Raw genomic sequence first — 16,646 nt, forward strand, 5'->3', positions numbered from 1 at the left:
CAAATGGTGTTCTTGGTGGCAGCTGAAGGTCTGCCCATCCACCCTTCCACATGAAATCATATTCTAGGACAGGGGTCTCCAACCTTGACAACAGGTGTCTCCAACGTTGGCAACTTTAAGCCTGGAGGACTTCAACTCCCAGAATTCTGGGAGTTGAAGTCCTCCAGGTTTAAAGTTGCCAACGTTGGAGACACTGTTCTAAGAGACCTATTCTCTCTCCAAGCCTGGAACTATCTCAGCTAGTTTACTTACTTTCTTTATATCCTCCTTTTCATGCATGGGCTTTTGGATCCCATAGCAGAAATCAGATTCAACTTTCTCTGTTTCAGCGGCAGCCAAGGTAGAGAGAACAGAACTGTCCTCTTCCTTCCGCTTGTTTTCCCAGCTTACGGTGACAGCTTCTGGAAACTGCTGTCTCTCAACTGCAAGTCTGGAGAGAAGCAAGAACATGGGTCCAAAGAGTTCATGATTCTCCAGAGGAGCAGCAGGTATGGCCTCTGCAAAGAGAGAGAGAGAGAGAGAGAGAAAACAAGTGTGGGATACTGACAGCATCTTCTTGTTAGTAGGTGAACTCTTTCATGTATTACTGAAGTCATAGAGGTTTGAATTTCAGTATGATATGATTCTCTCCTCTATAGATTCAGTACGCTCAGTGGGACAAAGAGGTGGAACGATCTCTATACAGTAAAATCAGGCGGTCATTAAGTTGTGAGTGCCATGAAATATTTTATACACTCAGCAAAAAATGTAGAGGCACATTCAGGGGTGAGCTGTCTATACATAGTGCCAGGACAATTAAATTAATATAATGTGTCATGTTACCCTCACTGCACCTTCACTGCAGTATGTAATTTATCTGCAAACTCTTTTATCTGGTATACTAGCAGCGCCCTCTAGAGTGTCATGGCTCCAATACCATTAACCTGAAGATTAAGTTTAAAAAAAACCCTCCTTTCTTTTTTTAATCTAAACTAAGTACAGTACTGATGGGTTTACTAACCAGGCAATCTGCATTAGAAAATTAATTTTAATCACAATTGTTCCAAACAGCAATCTCTTTCCACCAAAGGGATGCCTGGCTTTAAATCCCCCAAAATATAACTGGCTGGATTTGGGCCCATCCAGCCAGTTAAACTAATACACTTTTCCAATGGATCTTCCAGCAAAGATTCCTGCACATGATATGAAAAGCAAATCACAAGCAACTAGTTAAGTTAGTTGGATGGGCTTTTTAAATTTTTATGCAGATCTGAGTTGTAACAATTGTTTTCCTTACTTTTTCTCTCTTTCTATGATTCCCAAAGAAACTCCTTTATAAAGCATGGATATTCAACTGCATAATTTTTAAAAAATAATTTCTCACTAATTCCTCCATTTGATTAGATGTTAAGCCTGCCCCACGTGCTCTTAAATATTTCACAAATTTGTAAATCAGTATATTGGTGGCCCTTTGAGTATTGGAAAAGTAAATATACTCTGCAACGTTAGGCATTTGCAGAGATTGGCTGAGAACAACCATCCTTGCGTTGAAGCTCTCTTGAGTAGTTGGCCAGCCTAGGATGTGTCAGAAGGTTCATCCATATACCATATTTTTTGGAGTATAAGATGCACTTCCCCCCCCAAAAGGGGTGAAAATTTAGGTGCGTGTTATACACCGAATGTAGCCCCATCCACCCACTGGCCCTCACCCTTTGGCCTCTGCCTCGCAGCAGTTACCTCCTTGCAAGCAAACAGCAAGAAAAAACAGCTCCTTTCAGCTTCAGCACAGCCTAATTAGCACAAGTTGATTGGATTGGCCTCCTGACTCTCAGCTGATTTGCTTTCAGCTGTTTTGCGCAGGGCTCTGCTGCTTGCTGCAAAGAGGTAAACTACTGGAGCAGATTTTTTTTTTCTTTTGCTAATCAAGCTATGCTGAAAACAAAACTGAAAGTAAAGCAGGCTGTTTGCTGTTTGTTGCAAGGAAGCAAAATTGGTCAGAGGCAGAGATTTCTTTTTCTTCTTTTCCTCACCCAAAAAGGTAGGTGCGTCTTATACTCCGGTACATCTTATACTCCAAAAAATACGGTAATTGTTTTTTCAAATTGTTAAAATTATTATTTTATGTAATAATTTAATAGATTAATATCAAATAAAACCTGAGCCTTGTGATCACAATTTTTGAGCTCATTGACAATCTGTGATACATAGCTTTAAAATATTTTTTTAACAAGTTTTCCTAGACTGTTGGTTTGAGCTCCGAGCTTGGCAATTTGGTTGCAAATGTTTCGTCACCATTTAAGGAGACATTGTCAGTGCGATTTGAATTGTGCTCACATTTTATGAGATGCAAATTAGACTGAAGTAAGTTCTCTCCCTTGACTTGTATATTTAAAAAAGCAGGGAAAAGGTCAAATAATAATTTCCATCATTTCACACAGATGACAGTTGGCTTCAAGTTCAACCTCAGTCTCCTTGGTCTTAGTTTAATCCCTGCTCCATACTGTGTATGGATATAGTGTGGCCTATCAGAAGAGGTTCGGCTATGTCAAAAAATCTGAATAGATTTGCTGTACCGCACTCCTTAGTAGCACTGATGGTGTTACCTAGTTTGGATAATGAAACTTCTGCAAGAAAACAGGCAAGCTCAGAGAGCACCAAGGACCCCTCATTACAATCCTGAGCTTCAAAATATTTCCCTTTATTGGTCTTTTCCACCTCAGCCCTTTGAACAACTACCTACCCTTCAGTCCAACAATCAGAAGAAACCTGTTCACCCGCTCAGCTTCGGTGTAAGAGGTGAACACCGGTAGCTTCTGCTCTGCTGCATATTGTAAAGGATCTCTAGCATTAGCCAGCTCAGGAGACGTCTGCTGAATCACCGTGAGAGGCTGCTTCTTTTCTGGGTTGCTGACGGTGACTTTGTGTGAAGCCTGGAATGAAAACAGTCCAGATGGATACGTTGAGAGCATTGAAGTCAAGAGCAACAGCCAACTCAAAGGGGAGGCAGGCCAGGGAATCAAACAGAATGGTAGTGCTTAGAAAGGCTCCTAGTAGAAAAGCAACTACTCCCTTTCACCAATAAGGAATAATGTGGAGTGACATCCAGCCAAAGAAATAGTGTTTGATGCCAGGGAGAACAATGGTACAGACTAGCATACAGAAAAAGGTGGGTAAGACTGCCTAATTCTGCAAATATTTGTATTTACATTTGCAGATGAGGAGACAGACAATGTCAGGTATCTACCAATAGCATTTTTTGCTGAAAAGAGAACACCAAGAAGCCCGAAGTGTGCTGTGGCAGATCCTGCCCGTACCAGTACATGCAGCTGTCCAGTGAAACAGTGGACACGAACCATCCATTGGGCAGTTCCTTCACTCTTCAGGATCAAGAGGAGCCTCTGGCGTGGAGATCTTCCAACTGCATGAAGTTCAACAGTCAGATGGACCAGCCTGGGCCTAGAAGAGAGCAGACTGCCATCTCCACCTTTAGTATCAGACCATCAAGCTAAAAATTATGGAATCAGATCTGTGCTTCCACGAATTGTTAGGATTCCTTGATCATCACACACACACACACACACACACACACACACACACACACACACACGGTTTCAACAACATCCAAAGTGAATTATATTTGCAAGCCAGTTCCCAATGTTTGTGATTTTTAATGTCATTTTGATGCAGTTTATCATAGGCCTGTTTTTTGCATCCTTTTCCATTTCCCACCCAACTCCAAAGAACAATGTCAGTTTTCCGTAACAGTCCAGCCTCTTCTAAATATAAATGGCTTTGCTGTGTTATTTCCAGCCACCCATAAATGTTAGACCCTCTGGGCAAGGTGCGAGTGCATACCTGGGGGCCACACCTTTGGAAAGGATAATGTGAACTTCAAGATCTTGAGGAGGATCAGGATTCTGGCAAATTCTCAGGGGCTGCAGCTGGCGTTCAGAAGCAAAGTGCTTGGGCGTTAGGAAATTCCTATGCAATTTGCAAGTTGCCTGGGCTGTCCCACCTATTGAGGGACAAAGCAAGAAGAGAATTAAGAATGTATATAATTGCTGAGATAGGATCTTACTAAGGAAAAAAACTTTGGCTGTTTCTGCTAATTCAACATCAAAGACCCTTTCAGTCCAATTCGACTCTTTTGGTTGGCAATGGGTTTTCACTTAACATTGTTGAATTCATGTGGTCCTTGTCTTTATTTCATTCAGCCCCTATGCCTGATAGGATCCACCTAAACACGAACCAAATTGTAACCTGTATATTTTCAGCATAATTATTCATTTAATAATAATTTAATTTAATAACAAATTATTCCTTTAACACAATTATGGATTCATGCTTGCATCTGATTCAGGTTAGAAGCTTGGTTTTCCTCCTTCCTGAAGCCCTTCTTTTTAGGTCTAAACTCAAAGGCTCCTTTCTACCTCCCCCTCCATATAAACACAACATGCTCACACCCATTTCACTGCTACTCTATTACACTGCTAAACCCCACAACTTCTACCGCCTGCATTAAGGCCCTCCAGAGTACATCCCATCCTCCCATAGAAAGAGCAGGTAATCCTGAAGCCAGCTCTGCTTCCGTGTGGCCCATACCAGATCCCAGGCGTGTGTAGATTGTATTGACTCCATGATACTCAGCCAATGAAGTGACCCCTCCATGTTTCCTACGTGCCCACTTAAGCAGGCCTCTCGCAGTATTTGGGAAGTCGGTCTCTGCAGATGCCACCAGTTGAGTGGCTGAGATGCTAGAGCCCAGAGAGACCTGGAGACAAGGGAAAAATAAGGGGAAAGAATCTTGGCCTTAAATTAATTTGATTCCCCCAAGCATATCTCATTTTTACTTTACTCTAGGAGACAGTGACAAGAGTTACCCTCAGCCGTAGACTTACAGGCCCACTCAACCCTAGGGTTACTAGATATCTGAACAGGCAAAGGAGAGTACAGACAATTGGAAAGGACAAATGGGGGCAAAAGGGGGAGGACAAACTCTTTAGTTTTTTTGACATCTGTGACAAACAGTGAAAAATTGCAAAAGAAAAAGAAAAAAAAGTACCCAGGTCTACAAGTATATGAAATTACTTTTTCCAGCATCAGAAAGACTTCTGATTTTTCAGTTGCAGGAATGTGCTAAAGCTGGTTGGGAGGCTCAAGAAGTATCTTGTAGATCAGGCATGTCCAGCCTGTGGCCAACAGGCCCCTTGTGGCCCTGAACAGCTAGTGTTGTGACCCCACAAGATCATAATAACAAATATAAAAAAATAAAGGAAGTTAGTTATGTATATGCATTAACTATTTTATTTGCAGCCCAAGACAATTCCTCTTCACTTAATGTGGCTCAGGCAAACCAAAAGGTTGGACATCAGTGGTGGGTTGCTCCCGGTTCGGGCCGGTTCGGGCGAGCTGGTAGTGGTGATGATGTGACGTCAGCGAACTGGTTCTCTATGACTGTGAGCTGGGCCCTCCCGCCCACCCCCGTGTTATACCTACCTTTATTTGTCGTTTTTTAGCCCAGCTGATAGGCGTGGCAGAGTGGATTGCTGCGCCTCAGCTGGGCAGAAATCTAATGCACTTCGGCATTAGCGAAGTGCGAGCAAAGCGAGCATGCGCACGGCAATTACGCGCAAAGCACGTGCGCAAAGAGAACTGATGGTAATATCGGTTGGAACCCACCACTGTTGGACATGCTTGTTGTAGATATTCAAAAAGCTGGACAATATTTGAATTTAAAGCTATGCCTGCCTGCCAGATGGAAGATAGGAGGACAGGTCCTCCTTTTGCCACGTCTGAAAATCCTATTGAAACCTCACTAACTCAATTGTCCCATCTATATGGTGGAACAATAATAAGTTATTGTACAAGATGATCCTGAGCTCAAACCAGTGGTGAAATGCAACCGGTTCTATCTGGCTCGGGCAAACCGGTAGCGCCGGCGGTGGGAAGCTCCGTCCACCCGCCCAGACGTCATCACGTCCTGTTTTTGACCCTCTGTGCATGCGTGGAGGTGCGCACTGTCACATTTGTGAACCAATAGTGAAGGTAAGTGGATTTCACCCCTGGCTCAGACAAATATAGATGATCGTGGATTTTATATGATTTAAAACACTATTAAAAATTGATTTGCTACCAATCTATCCTTTATGCTAAGATTTTGTTCGTCATCTTTATTTGCTCAGAGTAAAGTCACCTCCTCTTCAGAGGTTCCAAATGTAATATTCTCCACCTTTGTCCTGTAGAATGTTCAGTCCAAATTCTGTTCTCACCTGGAAGGTCCAATTTTTCCCAGGAGAAGTTGACAACATCCATTGCACAGGCTGCTGGGAATGCAATACAAAGATGGGGGCCCTGCTCAGAAGATTTGGAGCCAACATAAGAGTTACCTGAAACGGGGTCAAACAGATAAAATCTCTTCGGCACAGATCTTCATTTTAGATTATGTTCTGTCTATGTATCTTTGTAAAATGGTTCTTTGAATACTTTCATCTGATGAACTTAAATTTTTATCTTGAATTTTGGCAGAAATGAAGCAAGATCTACAGAGGCAGCGTAGAATTCTTGAGAATATCTGAAGTATGACAAATGTGATTAAGATTACATTAATAGCTTGCCTTGTGGAACAGTATCTGGCCAGAAGCCCTTACCCTGATAGGTTTTTGTAAGGCTCTAAAGACTTGGCTTTTCCTCCAGATATTTGGCCCTGGGATTAGGCGAGTTTTGTGGCAATATTCTTTTCTTTCGGCAGTTACTGTTTAACCAGAGCACAATTAGTTGATACTGTTATGATTATTTTAATCTTGGTATGCTGCCCAGAATCACAGCTGTGAAATATGGGGTGGGGGGCATATAAATTATTTAACCAAACAAGCAAACAAATTTCAAAGCTGATCTATATTTGATGAGGTCTTCTTTTTTTAATTTCTTCATAGCATTGTAAGCAAATAATGTATAAGCTACCAAATCATTTTAGCTATTAAGGTCGCCCTTCAAAAGTTTTACTGCATAAATTACCACTTCATGTGGGGAGAAGAATAATTCATTTTCCAGACTTGCAGGACTGTAATTGGGCATTTATTGAGCTTTCTATTTTAAGTTGGAATTCAGTTCCTAGAGATTGATTTGTCTGTTTATCGAATTTTAGGTACCGCCTATCTCATTCTTGGAGTGACTCTGGGAGGTGTGCAGTTTAAAAGCACAAGAGTATAAAAACCATATAAAAATGCAATACATCGGTAAAAGGAGCCAAGTGGAAACATAATTAAAATCAGTTAAAAGTTAAAAGACGGGTGGAGAGCCTTAAGGCACCAACCAGTCCTAGAGTTGTATGTTGCTCCGCAAGTCCCATGCAAGTTGGCAGACTCTTTTGAAAGGCCAGGAGAGGGGGCTGCTTCTCCTCTGGGGAGGAGAGGGGAGGGGAGGGGAGGGGAGGATGTTCTGAGGGCAGGGGCAACAGCACAGAGGGCCCTCTTCCTGCACCCCACCAATTGAAATTCTTTAAGAGAGGGGTCCACAGCATAGCTTCCCTGCATGACCAGATGGGACAGGCTGATGTGATGGCAATTCCTCAGGTCACCTGGCCCCCTAACATGTAGGGCTTATCTGAGTTCTTCTCAGATTCCATGACAGAAGATTTTGTGGGAATCACACTCCTCCCAATCCAAGCCAGTTTCAAGGAGTGGGCTGTGTCAGAGGCAGCCAGACCACGCAGAGCATTAGTCAGGGCTGCCCCCTCAACCCAATTGCCCTGTACCTGAGCGTTGGCAGGCCTTCCCTTGCGCAGGCTGATGACGTGCACTTCTTGACCCGTGGAGGAGAGTCCCCGGCTGGTGCATCCTTTGCCTTTTCGCAAGACCTCCCGAAAACCCAGGATAGGATGGGAGGTGGAGGAAGACTCAGGCAGACAAGTGAGATGATGCCAGGCAACTGCAGAGCAAAACAGAGATTGTACCACTGGTGCCAAACCTGCCTTCACTCTATTTCTCCTCATTCCCAAATACTGAATCTATGCCAAAGCAGTCAGGAGGTTGAACTTAGAAATTGTTTACTTCTTTATGACATCTACTCCATGCTCCCATGTGAAGAATATGAAACATCTGACAATGAATGAGGACAGAGGGCAAGAAAAGCAAGGAGTGGAGCAAACGCTGGGGAGAAAGGGTCATCGGGGGCAGGGCTCACGAGATCTCTCTCAATTGTTCAAGTGCTGCTGCTCTCTGAGGATTCGGCTACTAGATCATGCAAGTGTATCTGGATTATGCCCCCACCCTCTTCAGGGGGTGCTGTTAATTATATCCAGCTCCAACCATTCAGTTAATTATACCCAGATCAGATATATGCTGAAGGGCTTCAAGCAGATTAACAGAGTTGGAAGCAGTGGTGAGTTGCTCCCGGTTCGCACCGGTTCGCAAGAACCGGTAATAAAAATTTGTAGTAGTTCGGAGAACCGGTAATAACATTGGCTGACCCACGCCCCCAAACTGGTCCTCGGCCTGGTCGCCACTCACTTACGCCGCCCACCTCATCAGAGGCTTTTTTTTTTTTTTTTTACTTTTAAAAGCATTTTTTCTACAACCTCTTTGACTGAAAAAATGCTTTTAAAAGTAAAAAAAAAAGCCTCTGATGATCGCGCGGCTCAGCTGGGGTCGTCAGAGGCTTTTAAAAGCATTTTTTCTACAACCTCTTCTTAAGATTGTAGAAAAAAATGCTTTTAAAAGAAAAAAAAAGTTGGCCACGCCCACTGTCACATTACCCCCACCACCAAGCCACCCCCACAAAATAAGCCACGCCCACCGAACCGGTAGTAAAAATTTTAGAACCCACTGCTGGTTGGAAGGGACTTTATAGGTCATCTAGTCCAACCCCCCGCCGCTCAAGCAGGAGACCCTACACCATTTCTGACAAATAGCAGTCCAGTCTTTTCTTGAAAGTCTCAAGTGATGAAGCTCCCACAACTTCCGAAGGCAAGTTCCATTGGTTGATTATCAGAAAGTTCCTCATTTCCAGGTTGAATCTCTCCTTGTTCAGTTTCCATCCATTATTCCTTGTCTGGCCCTCAGGTGCTTTGGAGAACAGCTTGATCCCTTCCTCTCTGTGGCAGCCCCTCAAGTATTGGAACACTGCTATCATGTTTCCCCTGGTCCTTCTCTTCACTAGACTAGTCAGGACCAGTTCCTGTAACCTTTCTTCATATGTTTTAGTCTCCCGTCCCCTAATCATCCTGGTTGCTCTCCTCTGCACTAAGCAAACTGGTATATCCCTTTTCTCTGCTTCTTTTTCCTAATAGATCCTGAGTGTGCTCTGTCCTCATCAGGTATATTTAGGGTGGGAATGCCTCTGATTTTCTCTCAAACACCTCCCTTATTTTGCCTTCTATGATTATGTATGATTATGTTTTGTATGCTTTTTTTTAATCCAAACTTTTTCTTGGAGAGAAAGAGAATTTAAACAAAATATTCTATTTTTTTTTTTTTTGCCTGTTAACAATTTGGAAGCAGACTTAATCATTTAACTTGGTACATCCCAATTTATTGGCTCTATGGCTTTTCCCAGCCAAATGGAAGGAACACATATCATTTATTGTTGCTGTACCAATAGAGCAGTGAGTAAGGTTTGAAATTGCTGGAGTGATGTCTGGATGACGTAGGAGTGTGCAGCAATTCAGAGTGGAAACTGAAATATTTTGGAACTACTATTGCATTGCACCCCTTTGTGGCTCCTTAAAGAAGCTGTGTCTTTTCCTGGGCTTGAGTATATAATCATGCAAAACTTTCAGCACATTTGTTTAGACCTTCACAGCCAGCATCTGTTGGGCAGTGTTGGGCTTCAGCGCTTAGTGACTGTGGTCTAGACAGATTTCCTGATGTTTCCCCAGCAACTGTGGCTGGCATCATTAGAAGGACCTTGAAACCCAACACCGGACAAACTTTCAACAGGTTTATACCATTTATACTATATGTTTTCAGTATATATATATACAGTTCTGGAAAAACATGATTGCTGCCATTTAGATCACAGCCTCCTCCATCAGTCCCTCTCTCTGAAGTTCTTGCAGACCATCATCCAAGGGTGGGTTTTCATGAGGCAGCCTTTGGATTATCCCCAGCTCATGTCTGGGACCACTTAGCTTAGTATCTGTGACACTGATGGAAAATTCCCAAGATATGCCTTCCTCTGTGCATGATTTCCTGCAGCTTTAGCATGATTGCAGTGATGACCCAGTTAGAGACTGGAAGCTACCCAGCATCTATTGGCCACTTTAATCTGCTACATCCACATCTATCTTTTGCTTACAAAAAGCCAACAAAGGGAACTCCCTTCATAAAATACAGTAAAGCCTTTTACTTCTGCAATTGTTCTGCCAGCCGGTTGCATTTGGGCAAAGTGGGTGTAAACTGGGCCCCCTCACTCAAATGTTGCCATCTTATGGCGTTTCTCTGTTGCTGGCCCAGCCCACTGCAATAGCATCCCCCACCCCAAGATATATATGGCACTCACCTGGGCTTCTTAAGACCAGACCTGATTAGGGTGTCAGTGAAATCTCTGTTTTTTTAAACTATTCTGGCTTAATTATTATTATTTAATTATTATCTGTTTCAATTATATATATTGATGTGATCCACCAAGTGTCTTTTGAAATGAGCAGCTGTAATGAATCTTACTCTCCTTCTCTGTCATTATTCCATCAGAAGAATCACTATTACTAATAATTCCACATTCAAATCTGGTGTAACACAAATTGTCCAGTGCCTGCTGCTCCCTTTTGCAAAGTGACACCAGCTTTTGATGGCTATTCCGGTAATGAGCGGTGGAGAGGACAAATGTGAGGGCTGGCTGGCAGGAGAAGTGGAAATTTTACCTTCCAGCCCCCTTATTGTCAGTGCCCCATCAGGTGTTTTTAGAAAGGCAAAGAAATGGTCAGAGAGAGGCAGAGAATATTGTGGTTGAGTGGGAGGGAGTTTTCCACTAAAGCAGGAATCAGACCATCCCAGGTTTGAAAGGGACCTTGAAAATAATCCACAGCTGCAGACGCTTGACAGATGGCCAGCCTCTCTTGAAATACCTCTCCTGCTGCTCTACTACACCTCTGCAACTTCGATGGCAATCTCTAGGTTAATAGAGATTCTGCTCCCCAGAAAAGCGAAAGATGATATTGGTTTCTGGGAGATGGTTTAAGCATGGCTTAAGGGCAAAGTATAGAATCCATTCTTCACTTTTTTCAGTTTGTCCCATGTTGATACTGTAAAAAGTGCCCCACTTGCTGGCTTCACAATTTTGCCCAACCTCATTGCCTGGAGGAAAGCACATTAAAGAAGCTCCCTGGGGAAGCCCATGACTTCTAGGAGCCCAGCTTCTCTTCAACAATTACACTTGAAGCCTTCAATTATGCTGCAATTTAAATTAAATTAGTAAATTTAATATTTAATAAAATAAACATTAAGATATTAAAAGACCAACAAAATTGCCTTTTTTAAAAAAAAATACTGGAAAAGGACATTCCTATCACTGAGCAAAGAAGGGAATTTTCCCCTTTAAATCAACAGTCCGTACTTGGCTAATCTGAGAACAGGAGAAGGAGAAGGAGATGCAGAGGCCTTCCACTGGCATTAGCTTAAAAAACAAAGTGAAAATTACCAGATGAGTACCTGCATCTGTAATGTGTCATGTGTCTGTTTTTGCTTGAAAACAGCCTGAGATATATTTTCAGTAATCTATTATAGGAAAGTTTGAAGAACAAGTCAAAGGGTTAGAACAATGAGTAGCCACACTTCAGCTGAAGAGAAAACATCATTCCTTTAAAAGGAATCTAAACAGTAGAACGGGAGGAAGCATTGGGCTGATTGCTAAAAGTATCCATACCTCCCAAGAAATCCAAAAGAGTGAACTCAGGGATATTGTAGAGCGCATCCAGGTTAAAATAAGCAGAGGAATTAATGCATGCAATACTACCATTGGAGCCCACTTTCACCTGCGCAGATAAAAAGAAAAGATGGACGTTGCTTATTAAAAGCAAACTCCGAATCTATCAAAGAGGCATGAGGTATTGTGGTAGAAGACTTCAATTACCCTAACAAAATTGTAGGAGACAAAAATCTGTCAATTATTTTCAGGAAGTCCCTAACATTTGTCTCTGATGTTTCTCTATCAGGAAGAGGAGAACAAGAAGAATCATTACTTTAATCATCTCTATTGATTAAGTTCAAATTAAAGTAGTGGAACTTCTTATTAATTTGAAATTAATCAGTAGAGAAGATGTAACTGAGGAAATGGAAGTAAGAGGAACTTTAAAGAACAATACTAACAAAGTCTTGAATTCTTGATTTTAGATTTCCATTTTATTTGTTAGATTTATATACTAATTAAAGCTGGATATTAGTGAAACACAGTTGCAAAGCATTCCAAAGAGAACAATGTTTCTGTACAGAAAAGGAAAAAAGTGAAAACAGCAGTGACAATAACGATAAAAAGAAGATAGAAAATGTCACTATAAAAAAATGCAGTCAGTACTTGTCAATACAGTTGTGTCACTTCACAAGTAGCCAGGAAGGTTAAAAATGGTGACAAAAATCCTTAGCTGAGTTGAAATTGGCAGAGGTTGCTACGAACAATAAGGCTCCTTTAAATTCATTCAAAATAAAACATTCAACCGGAAAATCGCCAATTACCAATTGCAAAATGACAAATGTTAGTAACTAAGAAAAAGCAGAAATATGCACTTTTGTTTTAGGTTTTTTTTTTCCCACACAAGAGGGTGAATGTTAGGCAATTGTGGCACTGCTGAATTGTGAAGCTTGAAAACGCTACAAACATGTTCAGGGAATAATGGCTTACTTTGAATGCAGTTCCATTACAGGACTAGATAAATTACATCTTAGGGTACTGAAAGAATTTGGTGACAATCTGGGCACAATTTTTTTTGTATTGTTTTTGAGAAATCTTGTAGCATTGTAGCATTGATGAAGAGCCGAATGATTGGAGAAGATCAAATACTGTTCCTCTGAAAAGAAAATACGGTAATTAACCTGACATGGGCTCCTAAATACAATAATTAGCAGAAACCAGTATGAATATGTCAAAAAGTCTTAATAAACTATCTCACTTTTTAAAGAGTCTCTTATATAAATCTTGTATAGTTTTGTTTTTTTAATCGGGTAGTTTTCTTAATAGATTGTGAGAATCATGCTGTTACAATATATCATGATTTCAGCAAAGCTAGCTCAAAAATCATACTCCAAAAGCTCGTCAATGATTCTTCATCAAATTGGAGAGGTTCTAAATAAGTTCTGGGCCTTGTATCTTCCATATTTTATCAATTCTTTGGTAGAAGAAATTTCAATTAAATTTTCAGATCATGCAAAATTGGATGGGATAGACAACACTTCAGAAGACAAAAATAACAAATAAATAAATAAAAATTCAAAATCATCTTGATAGATTAGAGAAATTGACTGAAATAATGGAATTAAATTTAGCAGGGACAAAGGCAAGTTCTTCATTTATTAAACAGACATCGAATGCACAAGCATAGGATCAGAGATATCTGATTTGGTATATAGTGCTTGTAAAGAGGGATGAACAGTCGATTGAAACTGAATTTGAGTCAATGGCTTCCAAAAACAGAAGCGAACTTTTAGGCTGCAACCGTATGAAAAGTACACTTTCCAAATCATGGGAGTAACGACTCCACATCATTCTTCATTGATCAGATCTCATCTTTAGTATTGTGTTTGGTTCTGAGCATAAGGCTTTAAGAAGGATTTAGAAAAATGAATATAGGTTCAGAATAAAGCCATGCAGATGGTCACTGAATTGGAAATGAGGTCCCATAAAGAATCCTTGAATGCTCTGAGAATGGTTAGCTTTAAGAAGAAGAGACTAAGAGGGCATTTGGCAATCATCTTCAGGGACAGAAGAATAAATCCCAGAGATAATCTCGAATGCTCCAGTGGCAGAACATGAAGTAATTAATATAAATTCCAAGAAGGTGGCTACTTAACAATGAAAGCAGTTCAAAAGTGGAACCCTTTACCCAAAGAGATGGTAGGCTCTGTCCAGTTGGTGTGTTTAAGCAGAAACCAGGCAGCCATTTGTTGGGGATAATCTGGATTTCTGCCTTTAGACGTTTGATGTCCCAATATCTCTTTCAACCCTATCTAAAGAGTTGGAAGGGAATACTTGGGAAAAAGAACTCCCTCAGCTATTTTTGGCTCTAGATTGAACATGAACCTTGAATAAGTGTTTTGCAGCATAACCACAGCCTTCCAATTTCAGTTTGCACTGTTGTTACCATAACTTAAATTGTACCGGCTGAAATTTTGAGAATAACTCCATATATACCTTGTTGAAGAAATTATGGCAAACAAATATGCAATATTTTGATTATGCATACACACATACAAATACTTCAGTGTTCTGTACTTAAGAGTTTGAAAGGTTTTATGCCTCCTGCATGCCTAGCTGCTACTACACAACCCATTTAGTTTTTCATAGTTGTGGTCAGAAATGGTTTGACGTTGCAAGCTGCTCAGGGATGCAAGTGAAACAAAAATCCCATGATAGACATGATTGGGAAAAGAAGAATTGCATTGAATTAAATACTTTGGCCAAGTGTGATCAGACACACAAGGAATTTGTCTCCTGTCCAGAAGCTCTCATTGTACATGCAAAGTAACAGAATAATGATAATCATCATAATAATATTGATAAGAGATGAGAGTAAAGAGGATAAAAAGAAGGATAAATAATACTACAGCCATACTACATTGGTAAATACATGGGATATTACACTCCCCACCTCTACCTTTTGGACAGAGTGCATCAGCCCTAACAAATCATTCATTGTGGATTAAAAATAGGGACAGCTGAATTTTAGCAACCACATTTTTACCTGTTCCAGAGCAAGTCCAAAGGACAAACAATAAGCACCATCTCCATCGACAACTGGCTGGTTGATAACTGCCACACATCATTTGCACTTGTAGATTTTTACTAGTCACAACCTATGTAGAAAAGCAAGACCAAAGAAAGCATGAGAGCCGAAGGAAAATATGTTTCATAACCTCCAAGCTTTTCAAAATTCCTAGACAGTTTAATTTCATGTTCGGATTTGAAGATAAGCACTTACCAAGCACTTACCTTTCTACTTCTCTTCTTGCTACCTGAGATACAAAGGTATAAATAACTAAAAACACACACCACCAAGCGCTCTTCATTTACTCCATACAATCCTCTTACCAGCCTGTTGCATGCAAGATATCCATAAACCAAGTTCCTCTTTTCATTGTGTGCATCCAGCATATTCATTGATCTCTGGACCTTAAGTCCTGGCCAAGGCCTTGGCTAGCTCAAATACCAGGATTAGCTTGCAGATGTTTCCCTCGCCTCCCCCGGCCTTGATCTTCCTGTGTAGCCATATCAACACGCCTCTGTTCCACTGTCTCCATGGAGGGGTGGGTTATATTCTCACCACCACCACCACCTGGATAAAAAAGTCTGTTCTGCAATATTCTTCAGCCTACCTTTAGTTTCCCGGATGCATGAAAAAGCTCTACCACTAATAAGGGGCCAAGGCCAGGCATTATGGGAGGAAATAGCCCCAAGTTAAATATCCTTCCCCCCCACCCCCCGGCTCCCAACAATCTGATATTTCTTAGGTATGTCTATGGGTTGAGTTCAGAATTTACTTCCCCAAATTGCCCTTAAAACTTCAGTCTGAATAGTCTCAAATGGAAGTCACTTACAGGTACTCTTCGACTCACAACAGTTCATTTAGTGACCTTTCAAAGTTACAACAGCACTGAATAAAGTGACTTATGACCATTTTTCACACTTATGACCATTGCAACATCCTCATGTCATGTGATCAAAATTCAGATGCTTGGCAACTGACTCATGACAGTTGCAGTGTCCGAGGGATATGTGATCGCTTTTTGCAACCTTCCAATGAGCAAAGTCAATGGGGAAGCCAGATTTACTTAACAACCGCATTACTAATTTAACAGCTGCAGTGGTTCACTTAACGTCTGTGGCAAGAAAGGTTGTAAAATGCAGCAAAATTCACTTAACTATCTGACTTACCAACATAAATTTTGAGCTCAATTGTGGTCATAAATTGAGGAATAACTGTAGTTCCTAACCCTAAGTCTACTCCCTAGATGCTGTAGCCACACAAAATCTGAATGTACTGAGTGCCTTACTAAAGACAAGATATGCTCACTTATTTTTTTTAGGGCTTTATAGAAGAAATGTGTGCTTGGATTACACTTCTCCATACAGCATCCCACAAATCATTGACTCTTTTGAGGAGAAAAAGCTGGCTCCTTTCAATAGCTCACTGGTCCATTTAATCTTCATTATCCCCTCCAGTTGATTTTCCAGTGGCCCATCTTGAGCATGTGCTTGCAAGGACTCAAGATGTGAGGGGACATTCCGCATGCTTCAAATGTGCCCCCACCTTCTCTCCCATCTTTGGTCATAATCTTTCTCCTTTTGACTTGATTTCCTCCAATGTCTTTCACTTATCACTCCCACCTTTTGAAGCTGCTTTGGAAGCAAAGCAGAAGATGGACTGCTGTGCTTTGGAGTAAAGTTGCCTCAAGATTGCACGCTTGGGGATTCCAGGAGAAAAGGAAGGTTCTAGGCTCTTCAGCTGGCAAAGCAAGTAAGAC

General features: G+C 41.2%; 1 protein-coding gene across 1 annotated transcript in view; it reads right to left on the reverse strand.

Annotated features, from left to right (window-relative positions):
- LOC139312534 (transforming growth factor beta receptor type 3-like) overlaps positions 1–15,282 on the reverse strand; it is a 28,673-nt gene extending 13,391 nt beyond the window's left edge. The window contains exons 1-9 of the mRNA XM_070937403.1: positions 15,214–15,282; positions 14,867–14,978; positions 7,733–7,905; positions 6,249–6,365; positions 4,582–4,750; positions 3,835–3,994; positions 3,294–3,450; positions 2,720–2,909; positions 253–497 (exon numbers count right to left, since the gene is read on the reverse strand). Of these exons, the coding sequence (XP_070793504.1) occupies positions 253–497; positions 2,720–2,909; positions 3,294–3,450; positions 3,835–3,994; positions 4,582–4,750; positions 6,249–6,365; positions 7,733–7,905; positions 14,867–14,978; positions 15,214–15,282 (1,392 nt within the window). The remainder of the gene's footprint in view (positions 1–252; positions 498–2,719; positions 2,910–3,293; positions 3,451–3,834; positions 3,995–4,581; positions 4,751–6,248; positions 6,366–7,732; positions 7,906–14,866; positions 14,979–15,213) is intronic.
- Positions 15,283–16,646: the final 1,364 nt, after the last annotated feature.

Source organism: Pituophis catenifer, unplaced genomic scaffold (genome assembly GCF_029215685.1).
Source record: "Pituophis catenifer annectens isolate HBS135680 unplaced genomic scaffold, rPitCat1.0.hap2 SCAF_2, whole genome shotgun sequence".
Classification (NCBI taxonomy): domain Eukaryota; kingdom Metazoa; phylum Chordata; class Lepidosauria; order Squamata; family Colubridae; genus Pituophis; species Pituophis catenifer.